The sequence below is a fragment of the Oncorhynchus nerka genome, linkage group LG9a, assembly GCF_034236695.1.
Source record: "Oncorhynchus nerka isolate Pitt River linkage group LG9a, Oner_Uvic_2.0, whole genome shotgun sequence".
Classification (NCBI taxonomy): Eukaryota; Metazoa; Chordata; class Actinopteri; order Salmoniformes; family Salmonidae; genus Oncorhynchus; species Oncorhynchus nerka.
Genome location: NC_088404.1, coordinates 26,685,480 through 26,709,982, shown reverse-complemented (window position 1 = coordinate 26,709,982; position 24,503 = coordinate 26,685,480). Strand labels below are relative to the sequence as shown.

General features: G+C 43.1%; 1 protein-coding gene across 1 annotated transcript in view; it reads left to right on the top strand.

The window, feature by feature from the left end:
• The window catches only part of LOC115134121 (protein BANP-like), a 71,706-nt gene extending 49,242 nt beyond the window's left edge, over window positions 1–22,464 (top strand). Inside the window, exons 12-13 of the mRNA XM_029667783.2 lie at window positions 10,577–10,720; window positions 21,349–22,464. Coding sequence (XP_029523643.1) covers window positions 10,577–10,720; window positions 21,349–21,465 — 261 coding nt within the window. The 3' untranslated portion in view covers window positions 21,466–22,464. The remainder of the gene's footprint in view (window positions 1–10,576; window positions 10,721–21,348) is intronic.
• The last annotated feature ends 2,039 nt before the right edge of the window (window positions 22,465–24,503 follow it).

Genomic DNA, 24,503 nt, shown 5'->3' with positions numbered 1-24,503 from the left:
CCGTCTGAAGTTTGCCAATGACCATCTGGATGATCCAGAGGAAGAATGGGAGAAGGTCATGTGGTCTGAGACAAAAATAGAGCTTTTTGGTCTAAACTCCACTCGCCGTGTTTGGAGGAAGAGGAAGGATGAGTACAACCCCAAGAATACCATCCCAACCGTGAAGCATGGCGGTGGAAACATCATTCTTTGGGGATGCTTTTCTGCAAAGGGGACAGGACGACTGCACCGTATTGAGGGGAGGATGGATGGGGCCATGTATTGCGATATCTTGGCCAACAACCTCCTTCCCTCAGTAAGAGCATTGAAGATGGGTCGTGGCTGGGTCTTCCAGCATGACATGACCCGAAACACACAGCCAGGGCAACTAAGGAGTGGCTCCGTAAGAAGCATCTCAAGGTCCTGGAGTGGCCTAGCCAGTCTCCAGACCTGAACCCAATAGTAAATATTTGGAGGGAGCTGAAAGTCCCGAAACCTGAAGGATCTGGAGAAGGTCTGTATGGAGGAGTGGGCCAAAATCCCTGCTGCAGTGTGTGTAAACCTGGTCAAGAACTACAGGAAACGTATGATCTCTGTAATTGCAAACAAAGGTTTCTGTACCAAATATTAAGTTCTGCTTTTCTGATGTATTAAATACTTATGTCATGCAATAAAATGCAAATTAATTACTTAAAAATCATACAATGTGATTTTCTGGATTTTTGTTTTAGATTCCGTCTCTCACAGTTGAAGTGTACCTATGCTAAAAATTACAGACCTCTACATGCTTTGTAACCTGAAAAATCGGCAGTGTTTCCTACTTATCAAATACTTGTTCTCCCCACTGTATATACACCTAATTGTTTTTATTCAAATAACTAGATGCAGTACAACCCAGGCGAGGGCGTTCGAAATGATGCTGGCTGCGGATCTGGTTCAGTACTGTAGGTGGCACCATGTGCTCTTTTTAAAGGCCCTAGGATCTATGTACAGCAATGGTCAGCCAGTCAGTGGGACGACAACCCAATTTGGTTTGAGGGGAGGTTTTAGTGGGTGGAAAATTGGAGGACAATTAAAGCTTTATATCGTCGCAGCTACAGTATGCGTAACAGTGCAAATATCACGCAACAGCTATATGGACACTAAATGATCATGGTACTTAATGGTAAGTTTACAAACGTATAATTGCAACTTGTATCTCATTATGGTAAGTGGTGAAATAAGTATAGCTAATTGTAATGGCTTAGCAGATAATAAGACTATCAGTCTTTACCTGGCTAAAAGATAAGGAATATTATATCAATTGTTTACAGTAAACTCATTCTGCACATTTAGATGAAGTTGTAATGGAAAAAGGACTGTGGGGGGGGTCTATTTTTCACATGGGCAAAGAAACTCAAATAAGCGATGATATTAATTAGCAATAACATTGATCTGAATGTTCAAACTATTCAAACAGATCCGCAAGGAATGTGGCCCATTAATCTATATGGTCCAAATAATGATGATCCATGCTTCTTTGTAAATAAATATATTACTTTATCGAGCTTAGAGTCAATACATGACTCAATTATTATGGTGTGAGATTATAATACGGGTTTAAATACCTCAATGGACCGTAAAGGAAATCGCACTACAAACTATCACCCTCATGCACTTTAAGGAAATCACGAATATCATGGATTTATTGGAACTAGTGGCTATATGGAGGCTTAAATATCCTGACCTAGTGAGATAAACATGGCGGAGCTTCAATCAAGCTAGTCGTCTTGACTACTTATGTCATTCTCGCTGGCACTAAAAAAAATGTAATTGTTGATGGGGGACAGAATGCGGTTGGACCATCAAATAATTGGTATACACATTACTTTTACAGAGTTTCCACATGGGCGAGGATATAGGACATTTAATCAAAGCCTACCAGATGACAACTTGTTTTTAACCAAGACAGAAGAATTTATGACTGACTTTTTCCTACATAACATACAGTGCATTCTGAAAGTATTCAGACCCCTTCCCCTTTTCCATATTTTGTTACGTTACAGCCTTATTCAAAAAATCCTCAATCTACACACACTACCCCAGAATGACAAAGTGAAACTTGACTTGGAAAAGCACACGTGTCTATATAAGGCCCACAGTTGACAGTGCATGTCAGAGCAAAAACCAAGCCATATGGTCAAAGGAATAGTCCATTAGAGCTCAGAGAGAGGATTGTGTCCTGGCACAGATCTTGGGAAGGGTACCAAAACATTTCTGCAGAATTGAAGTTCCCCAAGAACACAGTGGCCTCCATGATTTCATAAATGGAAGAAGTTTGAAACCACCAAGACTCTTCCTTGAGCTGGCCGCCCGGCCAAATTGAGCAATCGGGGTAGAAGGGCCTTGGTCAGGGAGTTGACCAAGAACCCGATGGTCACTCTGACAGAGCTCCAGAGTTCCTCTGTGGAGATGGGAGAACCTTTCAGATGCACAACCATCTCTGCAGCACTCCACCAATCAGGCCTTGTGGTAAATTGGCCAGACTGAAGCCACTCCTCAGTAAAAAGGCATATGACAGCCCGCTTGGAGTTTGCCAAAAGGCACCTAATGACTTTCAGACCTTGAGAAACAAGATTCTCTGGTCTGATGAAACCAAGACTGTGAAGCATGGTGGTGGCAGCATCATGCTGTGGGGGTGGTTTTCAGCGGCAGGGACTGTGAGACTAGTCAGGATGGAGGTAAAGATGAATGGAGCAAAGTATAGAGATCCTTGAAGAAAACCTGGTCCAGAGTGCTCAGGACCTCAGACTGGGGCGAAGGTTTGCCTTCCAACAGGACAACGACTCTAGCACACAGCCAAGACAACACAGGGGTGGTTTCGGGACAAATCTCTGAATGTCCTTGAGTGGCCCCGCCAGAGCCCGGACTTGAACCCGATCGAACATCTCTGGAGAGACCGGAACAAAGCTGTGCAGCGCGCTCCCCATCCTACCTGATAGAGCTTGAGAGGATCTGCAGAAAAGAATGGGAGAAACTCCCCAAATACAGGTGTGTCAAGCTTGTAGCATCATACCCAAGAAGACTCAAGGCTGTAATAATTTCCAAAGGTCCTTCAACAAAGTACTGAGTCAACAGTGAAGAGGCGACTCCAGGATGCTGGCCTTCTAGGCAGATTCCTCTGTCCAGTGTCTGTGTTATTTTGCCCATCTTAATCTTTTATTTTTATTGGCCAGTCTGAGATATGGCTTTTTCTTTGCAACTCTGCCTAGAAGGCCAGCATTCCGGAGTCGCCTCTTCACTGTTGACCTTGAGACTGGTGTTTTGTGGGTACTATGTAATGAAGCTGCCAGTTGAGGACTTGTGAGGCGTCTGTTTCTCAAACTAGACACTCTAATATACTTGTCCTCTTGCTCAGTTGTCCACCGGGGCATCCCACTCTCTATTCTGGTTAGAGCCTGTTTGCTCTGTTCTGTGAAGGGAGTAGTACACAGCGTTGCACGAGGTCTTCAGTTTCTTGACAATTTCTCACATGGAGTAGCCTTCATTTCTCAGAACAAAAAGAGACTGACGAGATTCAGAAGTTCTTTGTTTCTGGCCATTTCGAGCCTGTAATCGAACCCACAAATGCTGATGCTCCAGATACTCAACTAGTCTAAAGATGGCCAGTTTTATTGCTTCTTTAATTAGGACAACAGTTTTCAGCTGTGCTAACATAATTGCAAAAGGGTTTTCTAATGATCAATTAGCCTTTTAAAATGATACACTTGAATTGGTTAACACAACGTGCCATTGGAACACAGGAGTGATGGTTGCTGATAATGGACCTCTGTACACCTATGTAGATATTGTGTTTAAAAAATCTGCCGTTTCCAACTACAATATATGTATTTCTGATCAATTTTATGTTATTTTAATGGACACATTGTTTAGCTTTTCTTTCAAAAACAAGGACATTTCTAAGTGACCCCAAACTTTTTAACGGTAGTGTATAGATATTATATTTATAAAAAATATATTAACCAAAAAATATATGGGGGATTGGATATGATACAGTCAATTTTACACTAACATAAGCCACAATCTATCTGCAAAATGAAAGCTAATCTACCCCATAAAAATTATAATAATAACATTTAAAAAATGTAACCTTTATTTAACTAGGTTATTTCAGTCATCTCAGAGACCAACCGAAGACCTTTTGATTCTACTGGTCCTGGATCAGAATTCAAATTGATCTGGTCATAAAACCACACTAGCCTCTACTGACTGTTTAGGAATGGTGTCACTGAGTGGGTTGATGAGAAACCGTAGATGGAATGGAGAGTGTGGGAGTAAGTGCATTTTAGGACAAATACAGATATACAAAGATTAGAGCTTTATTTCAATTTGTGCGATTCCTCACATCCTCTTTCCTCGCATCCTTCTCTTTCAGATATGAAGTTGGTGGTTACATGACAGTGCCAGGAGTTTTCGACTCAAGATTTAGGTAGAACTGTTTCCTTGAGTCTACCTACTTAGTTACAATTTTTTTTTGGTCAGGTCATGTGGTTAGGAATAACTCTGGGCCTTAGTTATGACTTGAACAGAGTCCCTCCTGTAGGCATTCCACTAAGACTAAAAGCGAAATATTAAATGTATAGTTTGGGATTTTGGCAATATCTACTTCCTCAGAGTCAAATGAACTTGTGGATAACAGTTTTCTGTCTCTGCTTCCAGTATGAAGGAATTTAGAGGATGTTGTGTGAGCCAATGCTGGAAATCTTTGGGATCACTAGCATACTAGTTGGTCCGGAAGACTTAAGCTGTGTTCGAATACCCATACTAACATACTGTATACTACATACTTAATGAGTATATACTACATACTGTATACTATTAGTTCAATTTAGTATACTGTAAAGGAACGGTATCCTCTCAGTTGAGCATGCTAGCGCTTCGCCTGTCTACCTGAAGTTGTTGCTATGAAACCTCTTGCTTGCTATTTAGCATAACAAATGACTATCTAGACATTTTACGATTTCGGATGTGTTCATAAATTCAATCTGGAGTGCCAGAGTGTGCTTAGAGTGCCCCCTGGGCGTTCATAAATCCAGAGCGTGTAGGTGAAAATTCATGACTATGGTTGATTTTCCAGCCGCTCCCTCTATGTCCTTTTGTCCCCCTCACACCCCAAATCATATTTGTCCTGGCTGGCTCAGAAAGGCTGCAGCAGTTGCAGATGTTGTTGACGGCTGTGAAGTAGGGAGGAAGTTCCAAATACTCCAGAATTCTCTTCTCTTTTTACATGTTTGATCTGAGAGGATAGCAGTGATTCCACTGAGGCTGATAGAAAGCAGATTGGAGTGGTGGATTTATTTGAGCTGTGCCTTGTAAAAGTGTGCTGTGTGTGTAGGTCTTTGTGTGTTTTTAGGTTTGGTTGAGCCAAGTGGGCTGCAATGAGACAGAGGTGGAATGACCTGTTGAGAGTGTGAATGAGGGCTCTGACAAAACATACATGCATGTAGATAAACACAAGCACCTCCACACAGATACTCAAAAACATACACACACACACAAAGCATTATATAATTATTGTTATCTAAAGAGATTCTGATGCAATTACACCACAGTCCAAAACTGTAACAGTTGAAGACCGAGGGGTAACATAACAAATATGCTTTTCTTTTGTTTTCGAACAACTATCTTATTGTCCTCTATCTTGCATTATTCAATCTGAACCATATTCACATGCACCCAAAAGTACCATTCAGATTGCAACAACAGAAAGGGCCTTGTTTGCACAGTTGGTTATTGTGTTTCAATCTGGCCTTCTCCAAATGTTCTCCAAATGTTCTCCAAATGTTTTTTTGCATTAAGCCACTGTTGTTTAGTTCTGTCTTCTTTGGCCCATTGCTGTATTTCTTCAGTATCTTGGCTCCATTACTGTTGAAATCATTAAAAAAAAGATTGGCATCAACAACAAAAAAGAAAGCTTTATCCACTTTTTTGTTATTTTCAGGTCATAGCAACTAGCAAACTCTGCTGAGTTGAATTTGAGATGCCTCTTTATTGTTCAGCGTATTTTCTTCTCCAGCTCGTCTTGGCACGGAAACAGCGTGGGCTTGTCTGATGCAGCCTTCTAATCCTCCCCACACACACACACACACCTCAGTGAGCCCTGCTGGTACAGTACTGGTGTGATCAGCCAGTTCTTATTATTTAGGGACCCAAATCCTGCAAGCCGGAGTTTAACAGTAACTAATGCACTTAAGAGCCAAACCACCACGGTCTATTCTGATTTGTGCTGCTTCTCTCTCGCCAAGTTTTATATTTCTTACTAGGCATTTCTTTGACAACTCATTGCAAGTTGATGTGATTTCGACTTGTGCGAACTTGGGCCTAAACACGAATTAGGCTATTGAAAGCATTGGAAAAATTGTGTGCCTGTGTATAAGTCAGAATATGGCACCGAATGGTGTGTGTCACTCGGACTGTGTGCCAGTGTTTGTCAAAGAGTGTGAGATGGTGTGTTGTTTGCTTCATATTGCTTACAGATCTCCGTCATGTGTTTGGGTTATATGTGGTCATTGTGTATCTTGTGAGTGTCAGATCCATAATTTCATACGACAGTTTGTGTTTTTGATCGGAACACATTCTCCTTCCAGACATATCAGTCTAAGCCCAGATATGGGAGATGATGGCTCTTTCTCTATTCGTCTTTCATTAATGACTTGTCCTCTCCTCACCTCTTTCTCAAACCTCATTGGAGGAGAAGCCCTCCCCTCTTACCTTTTCCTCCAATGAGTTCTGAGAAGTAGGTGAGGAGAGGTTTTGAGGAATCAGAAGTGGTTCCTGGGAGACTTCCTGTAGTGATGAACCCTCTGCTCTCTGTGTGCTCAGATCCTCAAAGCTGAGAATGCTAACAGCTCTCTCATGAAGGGTTAAAGTCCCAACCTTTTAGTTGAATCGGACAAGTGGTAGTCAACCCTTGAACCCCGTTGTCCTTAAATATACTAGTAGATTTAGCAGCACACAATCAAACACTACACTTAGCAAACTCAATCACACTTAGAATTTCTCTTAAACTGACAAGACCAGAATCATTTAATAGTTATTCACTCATCATTAAGCACACCCGCAGTCATAAATCATTTTAGTCCACATAGACAACATATAGTGCATTCGGGAATTTTTCAGACCCCCTGACTTTTTCCACATTTTGTTACGTTACAGCCTTATTCTAAAATTGATTTTTTTTTTAAACTCATCAATCTACACACAATACCCCATAACGACAAAGCGAAAACCGGCTATATAACCTGTCTATATAAGGTCCCACAGTTGACAGTGCATGTCAGAGCAAAAACCAAGCCATTAGGTCTAGGTAATTGTCCGTAGAGCTCAGAGGCAGGATTGTGTCGAGGCACAGATCTGAGGAAGGGTACCAAAACATTTCTGTAGCATTGAAGGTCCCCAAGAACACAGTGGCCTCAATCATTCTTAAATGGAAGAAGTTTGGAACCACCAATACTTTTCCTTGAGCTGGCAGCCCGGCCAAACTGAACAATTGGGGGAGAAGGGCCTTGGTCAGGGAGGTGACAGAGCACCAGAGTTCCTCTGTGAAGATGGGAAAACCTTCCAGAAGGACAACCATCTCTGCAGCACTCCACCAACCATGCCTTTGTGGTAGAGTGGTCAGACGGAAGCCCCTCAGAAAAAGGCACATGACAGCCCGGTTGGAGTTTGCCAAAAGGCACCTAAAGGACTCTCAGACCATGAAAAACAAGATTCTCTGGTCTGATGAAACCAAGATTGAATTGTTTGGCCTGAATGCCAAGCATCACGTCTGAAGGAAACAGTTTTACTTTAATTATTTGTCTCTCAGATTTAGAGGCCTGTTCAGACAGAAAGTGTGTATCCCTAATAAACAGATTAGCCTAGTGCGTCTTTCTACAGAGTTCATATGACTGATGGTCTATCCGCATTTATTTCACAGCTGTTTTGTCTTTTTGTACAGAGCTGGGCTGACTTGCCTGAAGAGTGGAAAAGGGTTGAACTTTTGATGGACCGCAGATAGATATGACAGAATGTGTAGATGAATATGACAGAACGTGTAGCTGCAGATGAATATGACAGAACGTGTAGATGCAGATGACAGAACGTGTAGATGCAGATGACAGAACGTGTAGATGCAGATGACAGAACGTGTAGATGCAGATGACATAACGTGTAGATGCAGATGACAGAACGTGTAGATGCAGATGAATATGACAGAATGTGTAGATGCAGATGCATATGACAGAACGTGTAGATGCAGATGCATATGGCAATGTCTCTGTGGTCAGTGTATTTATTTTCTCACAGAAGGGTCAGTTTCCCTGTGGTCAGTTTTTGTATAGTCTGTCTGTGATTACCGTTATTCAGACTACGATCTATTGCCCTTCAGTCAGTCAGTGTATGTTCACTCAGCAAGACCCCTCAGATCAAGGCTATTTATTGCCCTCTAAGTGGTCAGTATATACACGGACCCTTTGTCCAATCACATACACTCCCTGTCAGTGTGTGTTTATAGTCCCACAGACCATTACAATAATTACAATACCACAGAGCAGTGGTCCTGGAGCAGATTTGAGGAGTTAAGTGCCTTGCTCAAGTGCACAATGTCAGTAGGTAGCACATGGAATATTGAAGCCAGGAAGCCTCCAGCTGCCGGCTCATTCCCTGCCGAATTCCTCCGTCAGCCTTGGGATTTGAACCGGCAACTCTCTGTTTACTGGCCCCCCTTTTCAAGACTACCTTCACCCCCCCCAATCACCCTCTCTAGTTCCCTATGTTGCATCCGTTTTGTGGCTCTTATCCGGCTAGTGTAGCCAGGGAGTCTTCCTTCTCATCTAATAGTTCCCATCAGCCCGGCTGGGACTGGCGTGTCCTGGTGAGTCGGCATCAGACATTGTGGTGAAAAAGAAAAATCTGGCAAAATCTCCCGGAGCCTGACACAACCCACCAGGCTCCAGGGGGGTTAACACGACTCACGAAACACGTAACCGAGTCACCAACTTCAAAGCGAAGGTTGTGGTTTGGTGAGGGGGTGGAACAGGGCGGGTTGATACGGTAAGGGGGGCACAAACAGCATCTGTAATTGGGGTTTGAGGTTTGGGTTTTTTCTGCAGACAAGCAGATTCTGATTCATCCCCAAATTGGGAATGTCTGTTAAGCCTGCACCCAGCTGCTCTGCTCTACTCCACTCCACTGGCATGGGAGTAAGTCAGACTGGTTAAAGCTGGAGACAAATCACACATGGGAGTAAGTCAGACTGGTTAAAGCTGGAGACAAAGCACACATGCAAGAGGACATGTAGGTCATGCAAGGTAGAGAGAGAGACATGTTGTAGTGCTGTGTAAGGTAGTAATCGCAAGAGAGATGCATGGTTTTATTTAAACGCACACACACACAGTTCACTTAATATTTTCCTTCATCAGTCTTGCTGGGTCAGGTGTGACAGTATGATTGTATGTTAGCTTTGCATGTCTGTTCAAATATTCCACAACTTATTACAGTTGGCCTACTGTATGTTATTAAATTAGGCCTAGACATCATAGCTCTTACACTAGGGCCTTGGGGCTATAGGTTGTGTGTGTGTGTGTGTGTGTGTGTGTGTGTGTGTGTGTGTGTGTGTGTGTGTGTCAATGTAAATCTACAGGAATACTCCATACCATGTTGCAGCTGTACTATCCTGCTCTGTTATTAGTGAGTGTGTTAAATGCTGAGCTTTGGCACAGCTTGGCTGTAGTTCAACAGGGTTTAGGGGTCTCCCCTTCTCTAGATGTTTCGCTCATTCCCTCTCCTCCATCTCTATCTCAGGTGGCAATGAGAGTGACATGTTCAGTGATCTGTGTGTCCCGGTACGCTAGCCTGTGCTTGTTACACCCTGATAGCTGTGTCTAATGAAAGAATGTAAACACACATCAGATCGGGCATAAATACTTCTGTCTGCTGTTTATTGTTAATCGGCCTCTCTTCAGGGAAGTGTAGCCAGTCAGTGAGTTAGAGAGCAGATCCAGATCCTGGCAGTAAACTCTTGATTCAAAGCATTAGCTAGTTGGCAGAGGCAGCTAACGATGGCTGCATCTGAAATGGCATCATGTTCTCTACATAGTGCACTACGTTTGACCAGAGCCCTATGGCAGTACACTATAAAGGTAATAATAGGGTGCCATTGTGGGCACTGTAATGCTAAGCAGACGTCTAATAGGGTGCCATTGTGGGCACTGTAATGCTAAGCAGACGTCTTCAAAACCATAGTGGCTGCTCTCTCGCTCTCTCGAAGATGATGTGATATCATTGGCGAGAAAGCTAGGGGTTGTGTGTGTGTTAAGGTTTGAAGTCATGTTTGATGTACAAACAGACACATTGGCTGACCCTTGCACAAGCTCTCACCAGAGGCAATATTTTTCTTGCAGTGAAATTAATCATAGTTTTGTTATTAATTAGACAAATCATAGCCTTGCCATTGTGATAATAAATATTTGCTCCAATTGAGCATTTTTCCAATTCCATCTTATATTAATCATTTTCCCTCCCTCCCTCCTCCTTCCCACTCTCCTTCCCTCCCTCCCACTCTCTTTCCCCTGGTCAGGTGTTGCGTGGGGCCCAGCTGATAGCGGTGGCGTCAGCTGACGGGGGGGCCACAGCAGTGGAGGGCTCCCCCCTACAGGCCAGTGACATACAGGTGCAGTATGTCCAACTGGCCCAAGTCAACGACCACACCACTACTGTACAGGTGAGGAGCACAACCTGTCGTTGAGTCTGGCAGGCCTGACGGCAGCATTCCTGACTGTTTCTGTTTTGCATCTCAGCTACGGTTCCGACTTAATGTTCGCTCAAACTCCTGAGACACACCTGTGACATTTACATTTCCACACATCCAGTAGAGTAGACTTCAAACATACATGGTGTATATAATTGTCTATTTTCTATGCTATTCTGTACGTACCTGTGAGACGTATCTCCCCAGCCCAGGCCATATCTGTGAGCTCACCCAGAGGCTACATTTGTATTTATTAAGGATCCCCATTAGCTGCTCCCAAGGCAGCAGCTACTCTTCCTGGGGTCCAGCAATATTAATGCAGCTATATACAATTATTTTTTAAAGAACACATTAAGTTTACACGTTACAGGGCTGTACGGAGATTAGTCAGCCAGCCCAGTTGACTGAGCATTCCAAGGGAGTGAACACAGCTCCCTTGCGGTGAGGTGAAACAGGTCCTCAACACTAATCTACACCAATCGCACTACACAATGCATTTTGTTTTTTTAAACAAAGCATAATAAATATCCTCTCACACCCTCTCTCTATCCATCCATCCCCCAGGAGATCATTAATCATTCCCCGATGGTGCCATTAAAGAGTATCAAAGGCAGGGCGGCGGGCGGTTTACACTGGTGTTCTCAGACATCAGGAGAGAGCAAGGGGCTGATGGAGCCATCACAGGTTCTGGGTCTGAAGTGGAGGGGGGTGGATTAGTGTAGGATATTGTGGAGGTGAGGGGGAAATGGGTGGAAGGTGTAAGCGTTTACAGATGTAAGGGGAGGTTAGAGTGGGTGGTTGATAGTTATGGGTTTTATGTGTAGGGGGTGTTTCAGATGAGATGTGACAATTTTGTCAAGTGTTGGGGATGTTTGGGGGTGGTTGAGTTGAGGGAGACCGAAGTATAGAGGGTTGGGTTCTAAATATACCTGAGGACAGTTAAGGGCTCACACCAGGACATTCTGGGCTCTATTTAAACAAACCTAATGCATTAGCGTTATAGGTTCGGGGATGTGTCAAGTATTCTTTTCTATTTTCTGAACCAGAATCATGGTCGCACTAGCTGGCGCAAAAGGGTTGGGTTTTGATGAATAAACAAGTTTCTGGCCAATCAGAACATGTTCCATGGCTAAATACAGTGTATACATACAAAATTATGTGGAGACCCATAGATGCCACGTTTCCAACAAGTCAGTTCGTCAAATGTCTGCCCTGCTAGAGCTGCCCCAATGAACTGTGTTATTGTGAAGTGGGAACGTCTAGGCGCAACAACGGCTCAGCCGTGAAGTGGTAGACCACACAAGCTCCCAGAACGGACGGGAGCACTGGGTGCTGAAGTGCGTAGAGAGTGTAAAAATCATCTGACCTCGGTTGCAACATTCACTACTGAGTTCCAAACTGCCACTGGAAGCAACGTCAGCACAAGAACTGTTTGTCAGGAGCTTCATGAAATGGGTTTCCATTGCCGAGCAGCTGAACACAAGCCTAAGATCACCATGCGCAATGCCAAGTGCTGGAGGGGTGTAAAGCTAGATGCCATTGGATTTTGGTCAGGCTAGGCACCTTAGTTCCAGTGAAGGGAAATCTCAATGCCCGATGCCATTGGACTCTGGAGCAGTGGAAACGAGTTCTCTGGCAGTCCGAGTGGACTGCAGTCACCATCTGGCAGTCCAATGGACGCATTTGGGTTAGAAGGATGCCAGGAGAACGCTACCTGTCCGAATGCATAGTGCCAACTATAAAGTTTGGTGGAGGAGGAATAATGGTCTGGGGCTGTTTTTCATGCTTTGGGCTGGGCCACTTAGTTCCAGTGAAGGACAGCATACAATGATATTCTAGACGATTCTGTGCTTCCAACTTTGTGGCAATAGTTTGGGGAAGGCCCTTTCCTGTTTCAGCATGACAAGGACCCCGTGCACAAAGTGAGGTCCATACCGAAATGGTTTGTCGAGTTCATTGTGGAAGAACTTGACTGGCCTGCACAGATCCCTGATGTCAGCCCCATTGAACACCTTTGGGATGAATTGGAACGCCGACTGTGAGCCAGGCCTAATCACTCAACATCAGTGCCAACCTCACTAATGCTCTTGTGGCTGAATGGAAGCAAGTCCCTGCAGCAATGTTCCAACATCTAGTGGAAAGCCTTCCAGAAGAGTGGAGGCTGTTATAGCAGTAAAGGGGGGACCAACTCCATATTAATGCCCATGATTTTGGAATGAGATGTTTGACGAGCAGGTCTCTAATATACTTTTGGTCATGTAGCGTATGTGGTTGCTTCAAGTTGTCTTTACATTATTTTATGTATTGCGTTGTCATCAACTCCAATTCAAATGTTAGTCTGTTACAGCCTAGTTGGTTAAAAAGCCTGCCCCATATTTGTTAAACATGTTTTGTTCTAATTGTATTGCTTCAATATAGAAATACATTGTTAAATATAGGCTATAGCATTCACACTCATAGGGGCTAGGCCTACTGTAAATTGCAGTCTGGAACTGGACATGCCACTTATAGTCAATAAGCAAGATTAAATTCACTAGGCTATTGATAAAGCCCAAAAAATTGAATATAAACATAACGACAACTTATTTTAAATAAGCTGGGCATATATTAGAGACATGGCATCTTAGACTACAGAGGGTTGTACTTAAATCCAAACTTTTCACAGGAGCCGGGTAAAGCACCAAAATATAGAGAAAGGGGGCATGTCTACTCATCGCTATACGCAAATGTAATGTTTAGAAATATCAAGGAACCATCTTACATGTCGTATTTTCACTTCTCCAGACGAAAGTGCATTGCATTCGAGTCATGTACCATAAACCCATGGACGGTTAATCTTTCTAATTCATTTGATTAAAAAACAAAAAAAACAAATCTATTTTTTAAACCAACAATAATATTTCTAAATAGGATTTGGTCCGAAGCATGATATCATAAATCGCTTCTCGTTCCATGGCACTGTGTGCACACGTAGGCCTAAATGTCTATACATAACATTCGCATGTCTACAAAATATTAGGCTTCTGTCAATTGTATCGTTGTCTATGTTCGAGACCGATTCAGAAAATAATTTGATGTTGATATGGCATTATAGGAGGACTGAATAGTGTGGAGGGGCACTCCTTGAAAATTGGGATGGATAGCCTACTTGAACAAGCGAAATGCAGGTATGTGAATTATGAATAATGAAAAAGCATGGAGAGCAAAATATTTCAACGCACACTCAGTTGACCATTTAAAAACCCTTTATTCATAGGCTACTTTTGGCTAATGGCCAGTATAAAAAGACGCAACTATGCAATGCTAAACCAGCCTTGATTAAGGGGAGGGTAGGCTATGCTTGGTTTTCAATCAAATTGAACTAAAAATGGGGAGAAGCCAATCGTGTTTTTATGTTTCTAAATACGAGATTCACCGACACATCTCTCCTTCAATGGGCACTGCGAATCATGGCTGGGTAGGCGGCGCTTCCGTTGTCAAAATCCATGCCATTATCAACTGCGTTACCGTCAAGCCCTGCTTTTATGGGTCTTTTGCACTTGTTTTTAAGGACACGCCTCAAATATTGCCACCCCTCCCACCTGTTAGACAGGTAAATTGCCGAACCTGATGTCAGGGCTGGAAAAGGCCAGCCCGCCACTTTTTACTCGATCAAACTAACGTGCTTTTGACACTTGCGCCTCCTTAGCACCAGCCGAGAATAGAGTCGTCAGTCTCTCACTTCCCCTTTAAATGACACAAACATATATTGTGCAGTCTCCCAGTAAGACTGGCTATGCGGCGCACTGCCATATTTCTCCTTATAATTACTGACATGTTGAAATCAAAATACCAGCGTAATACCTAGCAATTTCATCAAACTGCTTACAGGTACTCAACGCACAGCTATTCTCCCTATTGTAATGCTTTCACTCAAAGCTAATGCCCTTATCCTTTCAGTCCTACAGCTGGTGTTTAGTAAACAGTCATTTAACAATGTGAAATGTACAGACGCAGCTTCAGAAAGAGGAAAGTAATAATTACTAGATTAGCTTTGAATCCCTTGATGGTTGAGCTCAGAGACTGGGAGCCATGTGTTGAAAGCAGGAAGGGTGCACATGCACCCACAGCAGACCCACTTTTAAGTGGCCTGCTTGGCACGTCCAGAAACCAAGGAGGCTCAGTTTTTTCCCTCTGTTTTTCCAAACCATGTCAACTGTCACATCCTCCATAATGCTAACTTTTCACTGAAGTCACATGTTTTTTTTATAGGTATCGCTGATTCGTCTCATGCTTATCAAAGGCATTGTTTTCATGCTGTGCAACATTATTTAAAAAATGGACCCTAAAAAGAGCTTTGGCTCTTTAAAATGTATTTGTTGTTTGGCTGTTTTTAGAAATGCCAATCCTACCCAGAGTTGGAGTAATTTGAGTCTTGTTCATTTAGAGTGAGTGATTGTATACTTTCTGCTGGCTAAATGCAGGCATATGCAGAGAGTATCCTGCCCCACCACCTATCACTCTTCTGGGCAACTATACTAAACAAAAATATAAACGCAACATGTAAAGTGTTGGTCCCATGTTTCATACAATTTCTATCAAATGTTGTGCACAAATTTGTTTACATCCCTGTTAGTGAGCATTTCTCCTTTACCAAGATAATCCATTCACCTGACAGGTGGCATATCAAGAAGCTGATTAAACAGCATGCTCATTACACAAGTGCACTTTGTGCTGGGGACAATAAATTGGCCACTCTAAAATGTGCAGTTTTGTCACACAACACAGTGCCACAGATGTCTCAAGTTTTGAGGGAGTGTGCACTTGGCATGCTGACTGTAGGAATGTCCACCAGAGCTGTTGCCAGAAAATTGAATGTTAGTTTCTCTACCATAACCCGCCTCTAACATCGTTTTTAGAGAATTTGGTAGTGCGTCCAACCGGCCTCTCAACCGCAGACGACGTGTTGCCAGCCCAGGACCTCCACATCTGGCTTCTTCACCTGCGGGATCGTCTGAGACCAGCTACCTGGACAGCTGATGAAACTGTGGATTTGCACAACCAAAGAATTTCTGTCAGAAACCGTCTCAGGGAAGCTCATCTGTGTGCTAGTCGTCCTTACCAGGTTCTTGACCTGACTGCTGTTCGACGTTGTAACTGACTTCAGTGGGCAAATGCTCACCTTCGATGGCCACTGACACGCTGGAGAAGTGTGCTCTTCACGGATGAATCCTCGTTTCAACCGTACTGGGCAGATGGCAGACAGTGTGTATGTCTTTGTATGGGCGAGAGGTTTGCTGATGTCAATGTTGTGAACAGAGTACCCCATGGTGGCGATGGGAATATGGTCATTTGAATGCACATGATACCGTGACGAGATCCTGAGGCCCATTATCGTGCCATTCATCTGCCGCCATCGCCTCATGTTTCAGTGTGATAATGCACGGCCCCATGTCGCAAGGATCTGTACACAATTCTTGGAGGCTGAAAATGTCCCAGTTCTTCCACGTTTGGGATGCTCTGGACCGACGTGTACGACAACGTGTTCCATTTCCCACCAATATCCAGGAACAGCCATTGAAGAGTGGGACAACATTCCACAGGTCACAATCAAATCCTGATCAACTCTATGCAAAGGAGATGTGTTGCGCTGCATGAGGAAAATGGTGGTTATACCAGATACTGACTGGTTTTCTGATCTGCACCCACCCCCACCGTTTTTTTTAAGGTATCTGTAATCAACAGATGCATATCCGTATGGAGTCATGTGAAATCCATAGAATAGGGCCTAATGAGTTTATTTCAATGGACTGATTTCCTTATATGGACTGTAATTCAGTAAAATCTTGAAATTGTTGCATGTTGCGTTTATATTTTTGCTCAGTGTAGCTGTATGAGGTATGGCATCCTCGGTCACCACTTGTGTCTCTGTCAGCGCTCTAATTTGTCCCACCCGTACCCCCGTTCCTCTCTTGAAGCAATGGATATCCTAAATGGATTCATTTCTCCCTCCCTGACCAGGCTGGGGTTTGCTTGTGATATCATCAAATATATATATACAGTTGAAGTTGGAAGTTTACATACACCTTAGCCAAATACATTTAAACTCAGTTTTTCACAATTCTTGACATTTAATCCTAATAAAAATGTCTTTGGTCATTTAGGATCACCACTTTATTTTAAGAATGTGAAATGTCAGAATAATAGTAGAGGATGATTTATTTCACCTTTTATTTCCATCATCACATTCCCAGAGGGTCAGAAGTTTACATACACTCAATTAGTATCTGATAGCATTGCCTTTAAATTGCTTAACTTGGGTCAAACGTTTCGAGTAGCCTTCCACAAGCTTCCCACAATAAGTTGGGTTACGTTTGGCCCATTCCTCCTGACAGAGCTGGTGTAACTGAGTCAGGTTTGTAGGCCTCCTTGCTCGCACACGCTTATTCAGTTCCGCCCACAAATGTTCTATAGGCTTGAGGTCAGGGCTTTGAGATGGCTACTCCAATACCTTGACTTTGTTGTCCTTAAGCCATTTTGCCACCACTTTGGAAGTATGCTTGGGGTCATTGTCCATTTGGAAGACCCATTTGCGACCAAGCTTTAACTTCCTGACTGATGTCTTGAGATGTTGCTTCAATATATCTACATAATTTTCTGTCCTCATGATGCCATCTATTTTGTGAAGTGCACCAGTCCCTCCTGCAGCAAAGCACCCCCACAACATGATGATGCCACTCCCGTGCTTCACGGTTGGGATGGTGTTCTTCGGCTTGCAAGCCTCCCCCTTTTTCCTGCAAACATAACGATGGTCATTATGGCCAAACGGTTCTATTTTTGTTTCATCAGACCAGAGGACATTTCCCAAAAAGTACAATCTTTGTCCCCATGTGCAGTTGCAAACCATAGTCTGGCATTTTTATGGCGGTTTTGGAGCAGTGGCTTCTTCCTTGCTGAGCGGTCTTTCAGGTTATGTCGATATAGGACTCGTTTTTACTGTGGATATAGATATTTTTGTACCTCTTTCCTCCAGCATCTTCACAAGGTCCTTCGCTGTTGTTCTGGGGTTGATTTGCACTTTTCGCACCAAAGTACATTAATCTCTAGGAGCCAGAACGTGTCTCCGTCCTGAGCGGTATGATGTCTCTGTGGTCCCATGGTGTTTATACTTGCATACTATTGTTTGTACAGATGAATGTGGTACCTTCAGGCATTTGTATATTGCTCCCAAGGATGAACCCGACTTATGGAGGTCTAAAAAAAACAATTCTGAGGTCTGAACAATTCTGTGGAGAGGTGTACAATGTTTTTTCTGAGGTCTTGGCTGATTTCTTTTGATTTTCCCATGATGTCAAGCAAAGAGGCACTGAGTTTGACAGTAGGCCTTGAAATACATCCACAGGTACACCCCCAATTGACTCAAATGGTATCAATTAGCCTATCAGAAGCTTCTAAAGCCATTACATCATTTTCTGGAATTTTTCAAGCTGTTTAAAGGCACAGTCAACTTAGTGTATGTGAACTTCTGACCCACTGGAATTGTGATACAGTGAATTATAAGTGAAATAATCTGTCTGTAAACAATTTTTGGAAAAATTACTTTTGTCATGCACAAAGTAGGTGTCCTATCCAACTTGCCAAAACTATATTTTGTTAATTTTCAAGAAATTTGTGGAGTGGTTGAAAAACTATTTTTAATGACTCCAACCTAAGTGTAGGTAAACTGTAGGTAAACTTCCGTCTTAGCTTTAATTTCTCAGAACAAGAATAAACTGATGAGTTTCAGAAGAAAGGTTTTTGTTTCTGGCCATTTTGAGCCTGTACACGAACCCACAAATGCTGATGCTTCAGATACTCAATTAGTCTAAAGATGGCCAGTTTTATTGCTTATTTAATTAGAACAACAGTTTTCAGCTGTGCTAACATAATTGCAAAAGGGTTTTCTAATGATCAATTAGCCTTTTAAAATGATCAACTTGGATTAGCTAACACAACGTGCCATTGAAACATAGGAGTGATGGTTACTGATAATGGGCCTCTGTTCTCCTGTGTAGATATTCCATTTAAAAAATCATCCTTTTCTAGCTAAAATAGTCATTTAAAACATTAACAATGTCTATACTGTATTTCTGATCAATTTGATGTTATTTTATTGGACAAAAAATATGCTTTTCTTTCAAAAACAAGGACATTTCTAAATGACCACAAACTTTTGAACAGTAGTGTGTATATATTTAAGCAATAAGGCGGTGTGGTATATGGACAATATATGATGGCTAAGGACTGTTCTTAAACATGACGCAATGCGGAGTGCCTGGATACAGCCCTTAGCTGTGGTTTATTGGCCATATGCCACAAACCCCCGAGGTGCCTTTTTGCTATTATAAACTGGTTACCAGCGTATGTAGAGCAGTAAAAGTACATTTTTTGTCATCCCCGTGTTATACGGTCTGATATACCACAGCTGTCAGCCAATCACAATTCAGGGCTCGAATCACCCAGTTTATAAATATATATACACCATAAGTATACATGATTGCCACCCCAGCTGCACTCTGGTTCCATTTCACCTCTCACCTCTGTTGTTTGTGCACACTTTGTGAATGGACTCTTAAAGAGCTTCACTATTTATTCTAATGGTTGATTGTACACTGACAGCTTGATAGAAATCAACAAAGTTGACTGGGCCCTGATCAATCTCCAATTTACTGCTCCGAAGAGATGAAATGAAGCATCTTGTGTTCAACAAGGGCATATGGACCAGGAAGGGGAGAGAATACAACTGTTGAACAGCCTGAAAAATATAGGATACTGTACATGCTGTTCTTTTAGGCTACTCAAAGTGAGACAACTCTAATCCATTGTCTTTTAACAAAGTCCCACTCCTTATTTCTAAATTCAACAAAACTGTGGCCACCAAAATGCTACTTGGTTTTGCTATAAATCTGAGGGTTTGGGATTGGAGAAATGTAGACTAACAACTCTCAAATTCATAGATGGAGATGAATAGTAAAAAAAAAAAAGAACAGACTGCAAATATCACAGAGTGATGCTGTAGCTTGATGTTTCTGTTGCAGGGCCAATTTCATGGCTGTTACTAATATCGATGTCAAGAGAGTTTGTGGACCCGTACTTCACACAACCAACATTGGGCAAATCAAATACACAGTAGGCTTGTGAGGAGATGTACACTATAAGTCAGGTAAAGCGCAAGGTCGCCCCTGAAATAGCCAGTACTTACCGATGGTTTGCCACCTTTCCAGTTCAAAGGTCAGGGAAAGGTCACAACCGCTTTTTCCCCTCTCCCCAAAAAGTGTTGAACACGAGCGATTCGCTCTAATCTGTTTTCCCGAACATATGGGAGCATTTATAACTAAGAGCTCTTGATGAATTGCTTTAGCTTTTCCTTTATTTATCTAAAAAAAAAAAATCCCCACTCTCTTTATTCAATAGTTTCCATTACACAAGCTATATCAAATAAAGTTTAAAAAAAACGAACTCAAATAAGATAATAGTTCAGAATAGGAAGGCCTGTTTGCCCTGGTTTGGCGGCGCCTCTTGACAGATCGGTGTTTAACATTTCTGACATTAGCCTTGTGATGGTTCAGACACGGGTCAAGTCTATGGCTGGCCCTACTACAACCCAACAGGGTCTGGTCCCGGGCGGGATCCTCATACAGTGCCAGAGGCATCTGTTATATACCAGATGAAAAACAATTGGCCATCATATGGAGAGAGGAATAGGAAAGGTTTTAGTTGGACACCTGGGTCATATTCATTATGCACCACATGGTAGAAAGCTGACTGAAACAAGGTACTACCTGTACTTGCTCAATTACAACCGCTTGTTTTCGTTTTCAGTTGAAAAAACTGCTATGGTGGGATATGTTACAACTTATTAGGTGTGTTTGGTTGGATTCTGTAGCTAGATGTTTCTGTTGCAGGGCCAATTTCATGGCTGTTACTAATATCGATGTCAAGAGAGTTTGTTTTAATCTAGTGAAACCACTTCAGTGTGGATAGAATAATGTTGTCCAGATCAGACACCAGATGGTATCCACGCACCTTTGTCTTGTGTTGGCTAGTCTGGTGCACCTGTGCGCACTAGCCTGTGTGAGCACACGCTGTGCTGTTTTGAGTGGAGGATTAAAAGATGCAGGTGTGCTGTTGGGGAGAACTTTGGCATCTCGGCTTGGAAGGAATGACTCACCAGACCAGACTCACCAGGTCCTCTCTTTCTCTCCTAGCACAGTGACTCATCCTTGACTATTCTCATCTTTTACTGGGGGTTACCCATTCCACATCTCCATGCCTCTCTGAACTGAGGTTGGCCCAGGAGATAACATGTCTGCTTTTTATTTATAACTTGTCTCTCTTCTCTCTTTCTCCCTCAATTTTTCTTCTCTCTCCATCTTCCCTCTCACCCCTCTCCGCTTCCTCCGCTCTCCTCCACTGACTCTCTTCTCTGACTTCCTACCTTTCTCACTGTCTCTCTTTCATCCTCTCTCTCCCCTCTCTCCCTCCTGTCTCTTTCCCCAACATCCACTCCTGCATTTCTCCTACTCCTATTCCTCCCTGGTTTCTTCCCCAATCATCCCCTCAATCCCCCTTTCCCCTCCCAGGCGGCGGAGCTGGCCCCAGCAATGCAGGGTGAGATGGAGGTGAAGGAGGGATCCCTCCATCTGCCAGCGGGGGAGAACGGGGAGGTGGTGCAGATCGTCACCTCTGTGGGGACATAAGGGCCCCCGAGGGCCTCGAGACAGAGAGAGAGAGATGGCCAGCACCCTACGACAGAGTTACAGAGGTGTAGGTGAAAGGGATGGAGAAGTGGGGGTGGTCCATAGACAATATACAATTAAATTTAATTTTGTAAATTGTAAATTAAATAAATAAGAAAGTTAGAAAATGTCAAAAGAACAACAGCAAAGATCAAGAGAAGTGGTTTTGTTATTTTATATTGACTTTGTCCAGCAACCACTCGTTCATTGTCAACCAACAGTATGAAAATGTTCATAGAGCACACAGTCTTTCATAGCTTCTATCAAGAACTAGTTAACTCACATTGTCGTCATCAGAAGAGGACCCGGAGACCTGGCCTGGGCACAGTGCAGGGGATTAAACCCTACCCATAAAGGATGCTGCTCAGGCAGACCATCACTACCTACACCTGAGCATCAGCATAAAATGTTTACATCAACTCTGGGAAAGCATGGAGCTATTAGAAGTTAAGCCACTCGGCTCAATATCCCTCTCTTGAGGGGTCACAGTAGGCTAGGCTAACCCCCTGGACTCGTACTTCACACAACCAATACTGTGCTGTTCTCCTCTCTAGCATCCTGCAATCGTGTCATGCTGGACTGCTGTGGAAAGTAATACAAGCCTAACGGTACTTACTAATGGTTGTGTTTTCTTTGGCTTTTTTTCTTTCTCTCTGTTTGTGCATCATTTCTGGGATGGACCCTTACTTTCTTCGCCATTTTTTCCTAGCTTTTTTTCATATTGGTTAACCCACATAGCTTTTGTTTGTTTGTTCCATGTACATAATTGTACCACATCTAAATGTTTGCGGAGCTTTGGTTGGAGGTAGACAACCACAAAATAGCAAAGATGATGTTCATGATAATACATGACAATGAGTTACATGTAGAGTAGCCAGAATTTCACTTTTTTTGTTTTTCCTGCTGTATTTCTGTGAAGGATACATTCGTGTGAATAAAATGTTTTGTGGTTGCCACAAATGTGTGTTTTGCTCTTGCATTTCAATGGTATTTTCATCTCTCCATAGACAGTGTTCGACAAACTCCAAAACAAGCTCCAAAATGTTTGAGATGTTGACTTTGACATGTATTTTTGAATCCCCTAGTACATAAATATCCTTCTGTGGAGATGTTGAGAGAGTAAGGGGTCACATGTTATTACATTAGCTTCACATGAAAATGTGTTTTCAGGCCTCCCGGGTGGCGCAGTGGTTAAGGGCGCTGTACTGTAGCGCCAGCTGTGCCACCAGAGACTCTGGGTTCGCGCCCGGTCGTAACCGGTCGTAACCGGGCCGCGACTGGGAGGTCCGTGGGGCGACGTACAATTGGCCTAGCGTCGTCTGGGTTAGGGAGGGGTTGGCCGGTAGGGATATCCTTGTCTCATCGCGCACCAGCGACTCCTGTGGCGGGCCGTGCGCAGTGCACGCTAGCTGTGCCAGGTGCATGGTGTTTCCTACGTTACATTGGTGCGGCTGGCTTCCGGGTTGGATGTGCTCTGTGTTAAGAAGCAGTGCGGCTTGTGTATCGGAGGACGCATGACTTTCAACCTTCGTCTCTCTCGGGCCCGTACGGGAGTTGTAGCGATGAGACAAGATAGTAGCTACTAAACAATTGGATACCACGAAATTGGGGAGAAAATGGGGTAAAAAATTTAAATGTTTAAAAAAAAACATGACAGGTGACACTTCACATGTGATCAAATGAAATTCATGTGGGGTTTTTTCGTAAGTTCTGTAACGCACTTGGGTGTTTGGGTCTATGGTATGCTATTGCTGTGCTATTTTAGAGCTAGTCTCTTATGCCATTTCAATTTGCGATTGAGTTCAATAATGTTGTGCAATACTGTTTTAAGAGTGTTCAATTTGCTCAAAAGGCCTATCCTCTCTAAGAGGGAAGACAAACCATCACAAATGACGGCTGTGTGCAAGCGGGTAGCCGTCCTTTCGCCTCTGATCACAGAACATCAGCCATTATTTTCTATGAATTTACCTAACAATTCTACATTTTGAATGGCCAGTGTTTGTCGACACTCAGCAGGTGATCTACTGCACATGGCCGATGCTCGTGTTGGTCTGTCTTCTATCTAATGCAATGCAGGTAAACAAACCGTATAAATGTATTGTAACGCTACAAAGAACCATGATACACTGATAAAGATTGATAGCGTTAGACATGCTCAGGGTGGAATATACCTGGGGCGGCAGGTAGCTTAGTGGTAGAGCGTCTGGCCAGGTAGCGGAAGGTCGCTGGTTCGAATTCCCGAGCCGATTAGGTGAAAAATCTGTCATGCCCTTAATTGCTCCTGTATGTTGCTCTGAATAAGAGTGCTCTAAATTACTAAAATGTACATTTTCAGTGGAGTAACTTTACTGGATAGCTTATGTTATCTGATGTAAGTTTCCACACTTTGTCAGCTCAAATAGATTAATTCTACTGATAATGTATTCACTTTCTCTGAGTGTGCATGCATACAACATTTATGTGTAAAGAACAATTCTGTTCCAGTGATGAATATCTAAGACGAGAGAAATGGAGTTCTTTGGAAAACATTTTTGTGCTTCAGGGAGATTTCCCACGCACAGTGTGATGTAATGGTGTATTTTGGAGCGACAGCAAGAACCAGTCGTACTTGGACAGCAGAACTTGATAACATCTCTCTGCTGTTTCCTTTTATTTTCTCTGTGTCTGTCTGCTTCCACTCTGCCTCTTCTCTGTTTTCAATCCCACTTGGGATCTCTTTTTGTCTCTCACTCTTTTTCTTCTTTCTAACTCTCTGACTCTGACATTATTTGACACTGTGGAGCAGTAAGTCTTGGCATGGACAGCCCCAGCCTCCCCCTGGTCTGCTCTTCCCGTCTTCCTCCATCCCTCTGAATCCAAGGGGGACTTGGCCGTCCTCTTTCTTGAAGCTGAGGAAACAGCCTTGGATGTAACGGCTTGGACCCTTCACTTTTTATAACCCTGGGCCCTGGCCAGGGGACTGGAGTGGTTGCCACGGCAACGACATGGGCCTTCTGGGC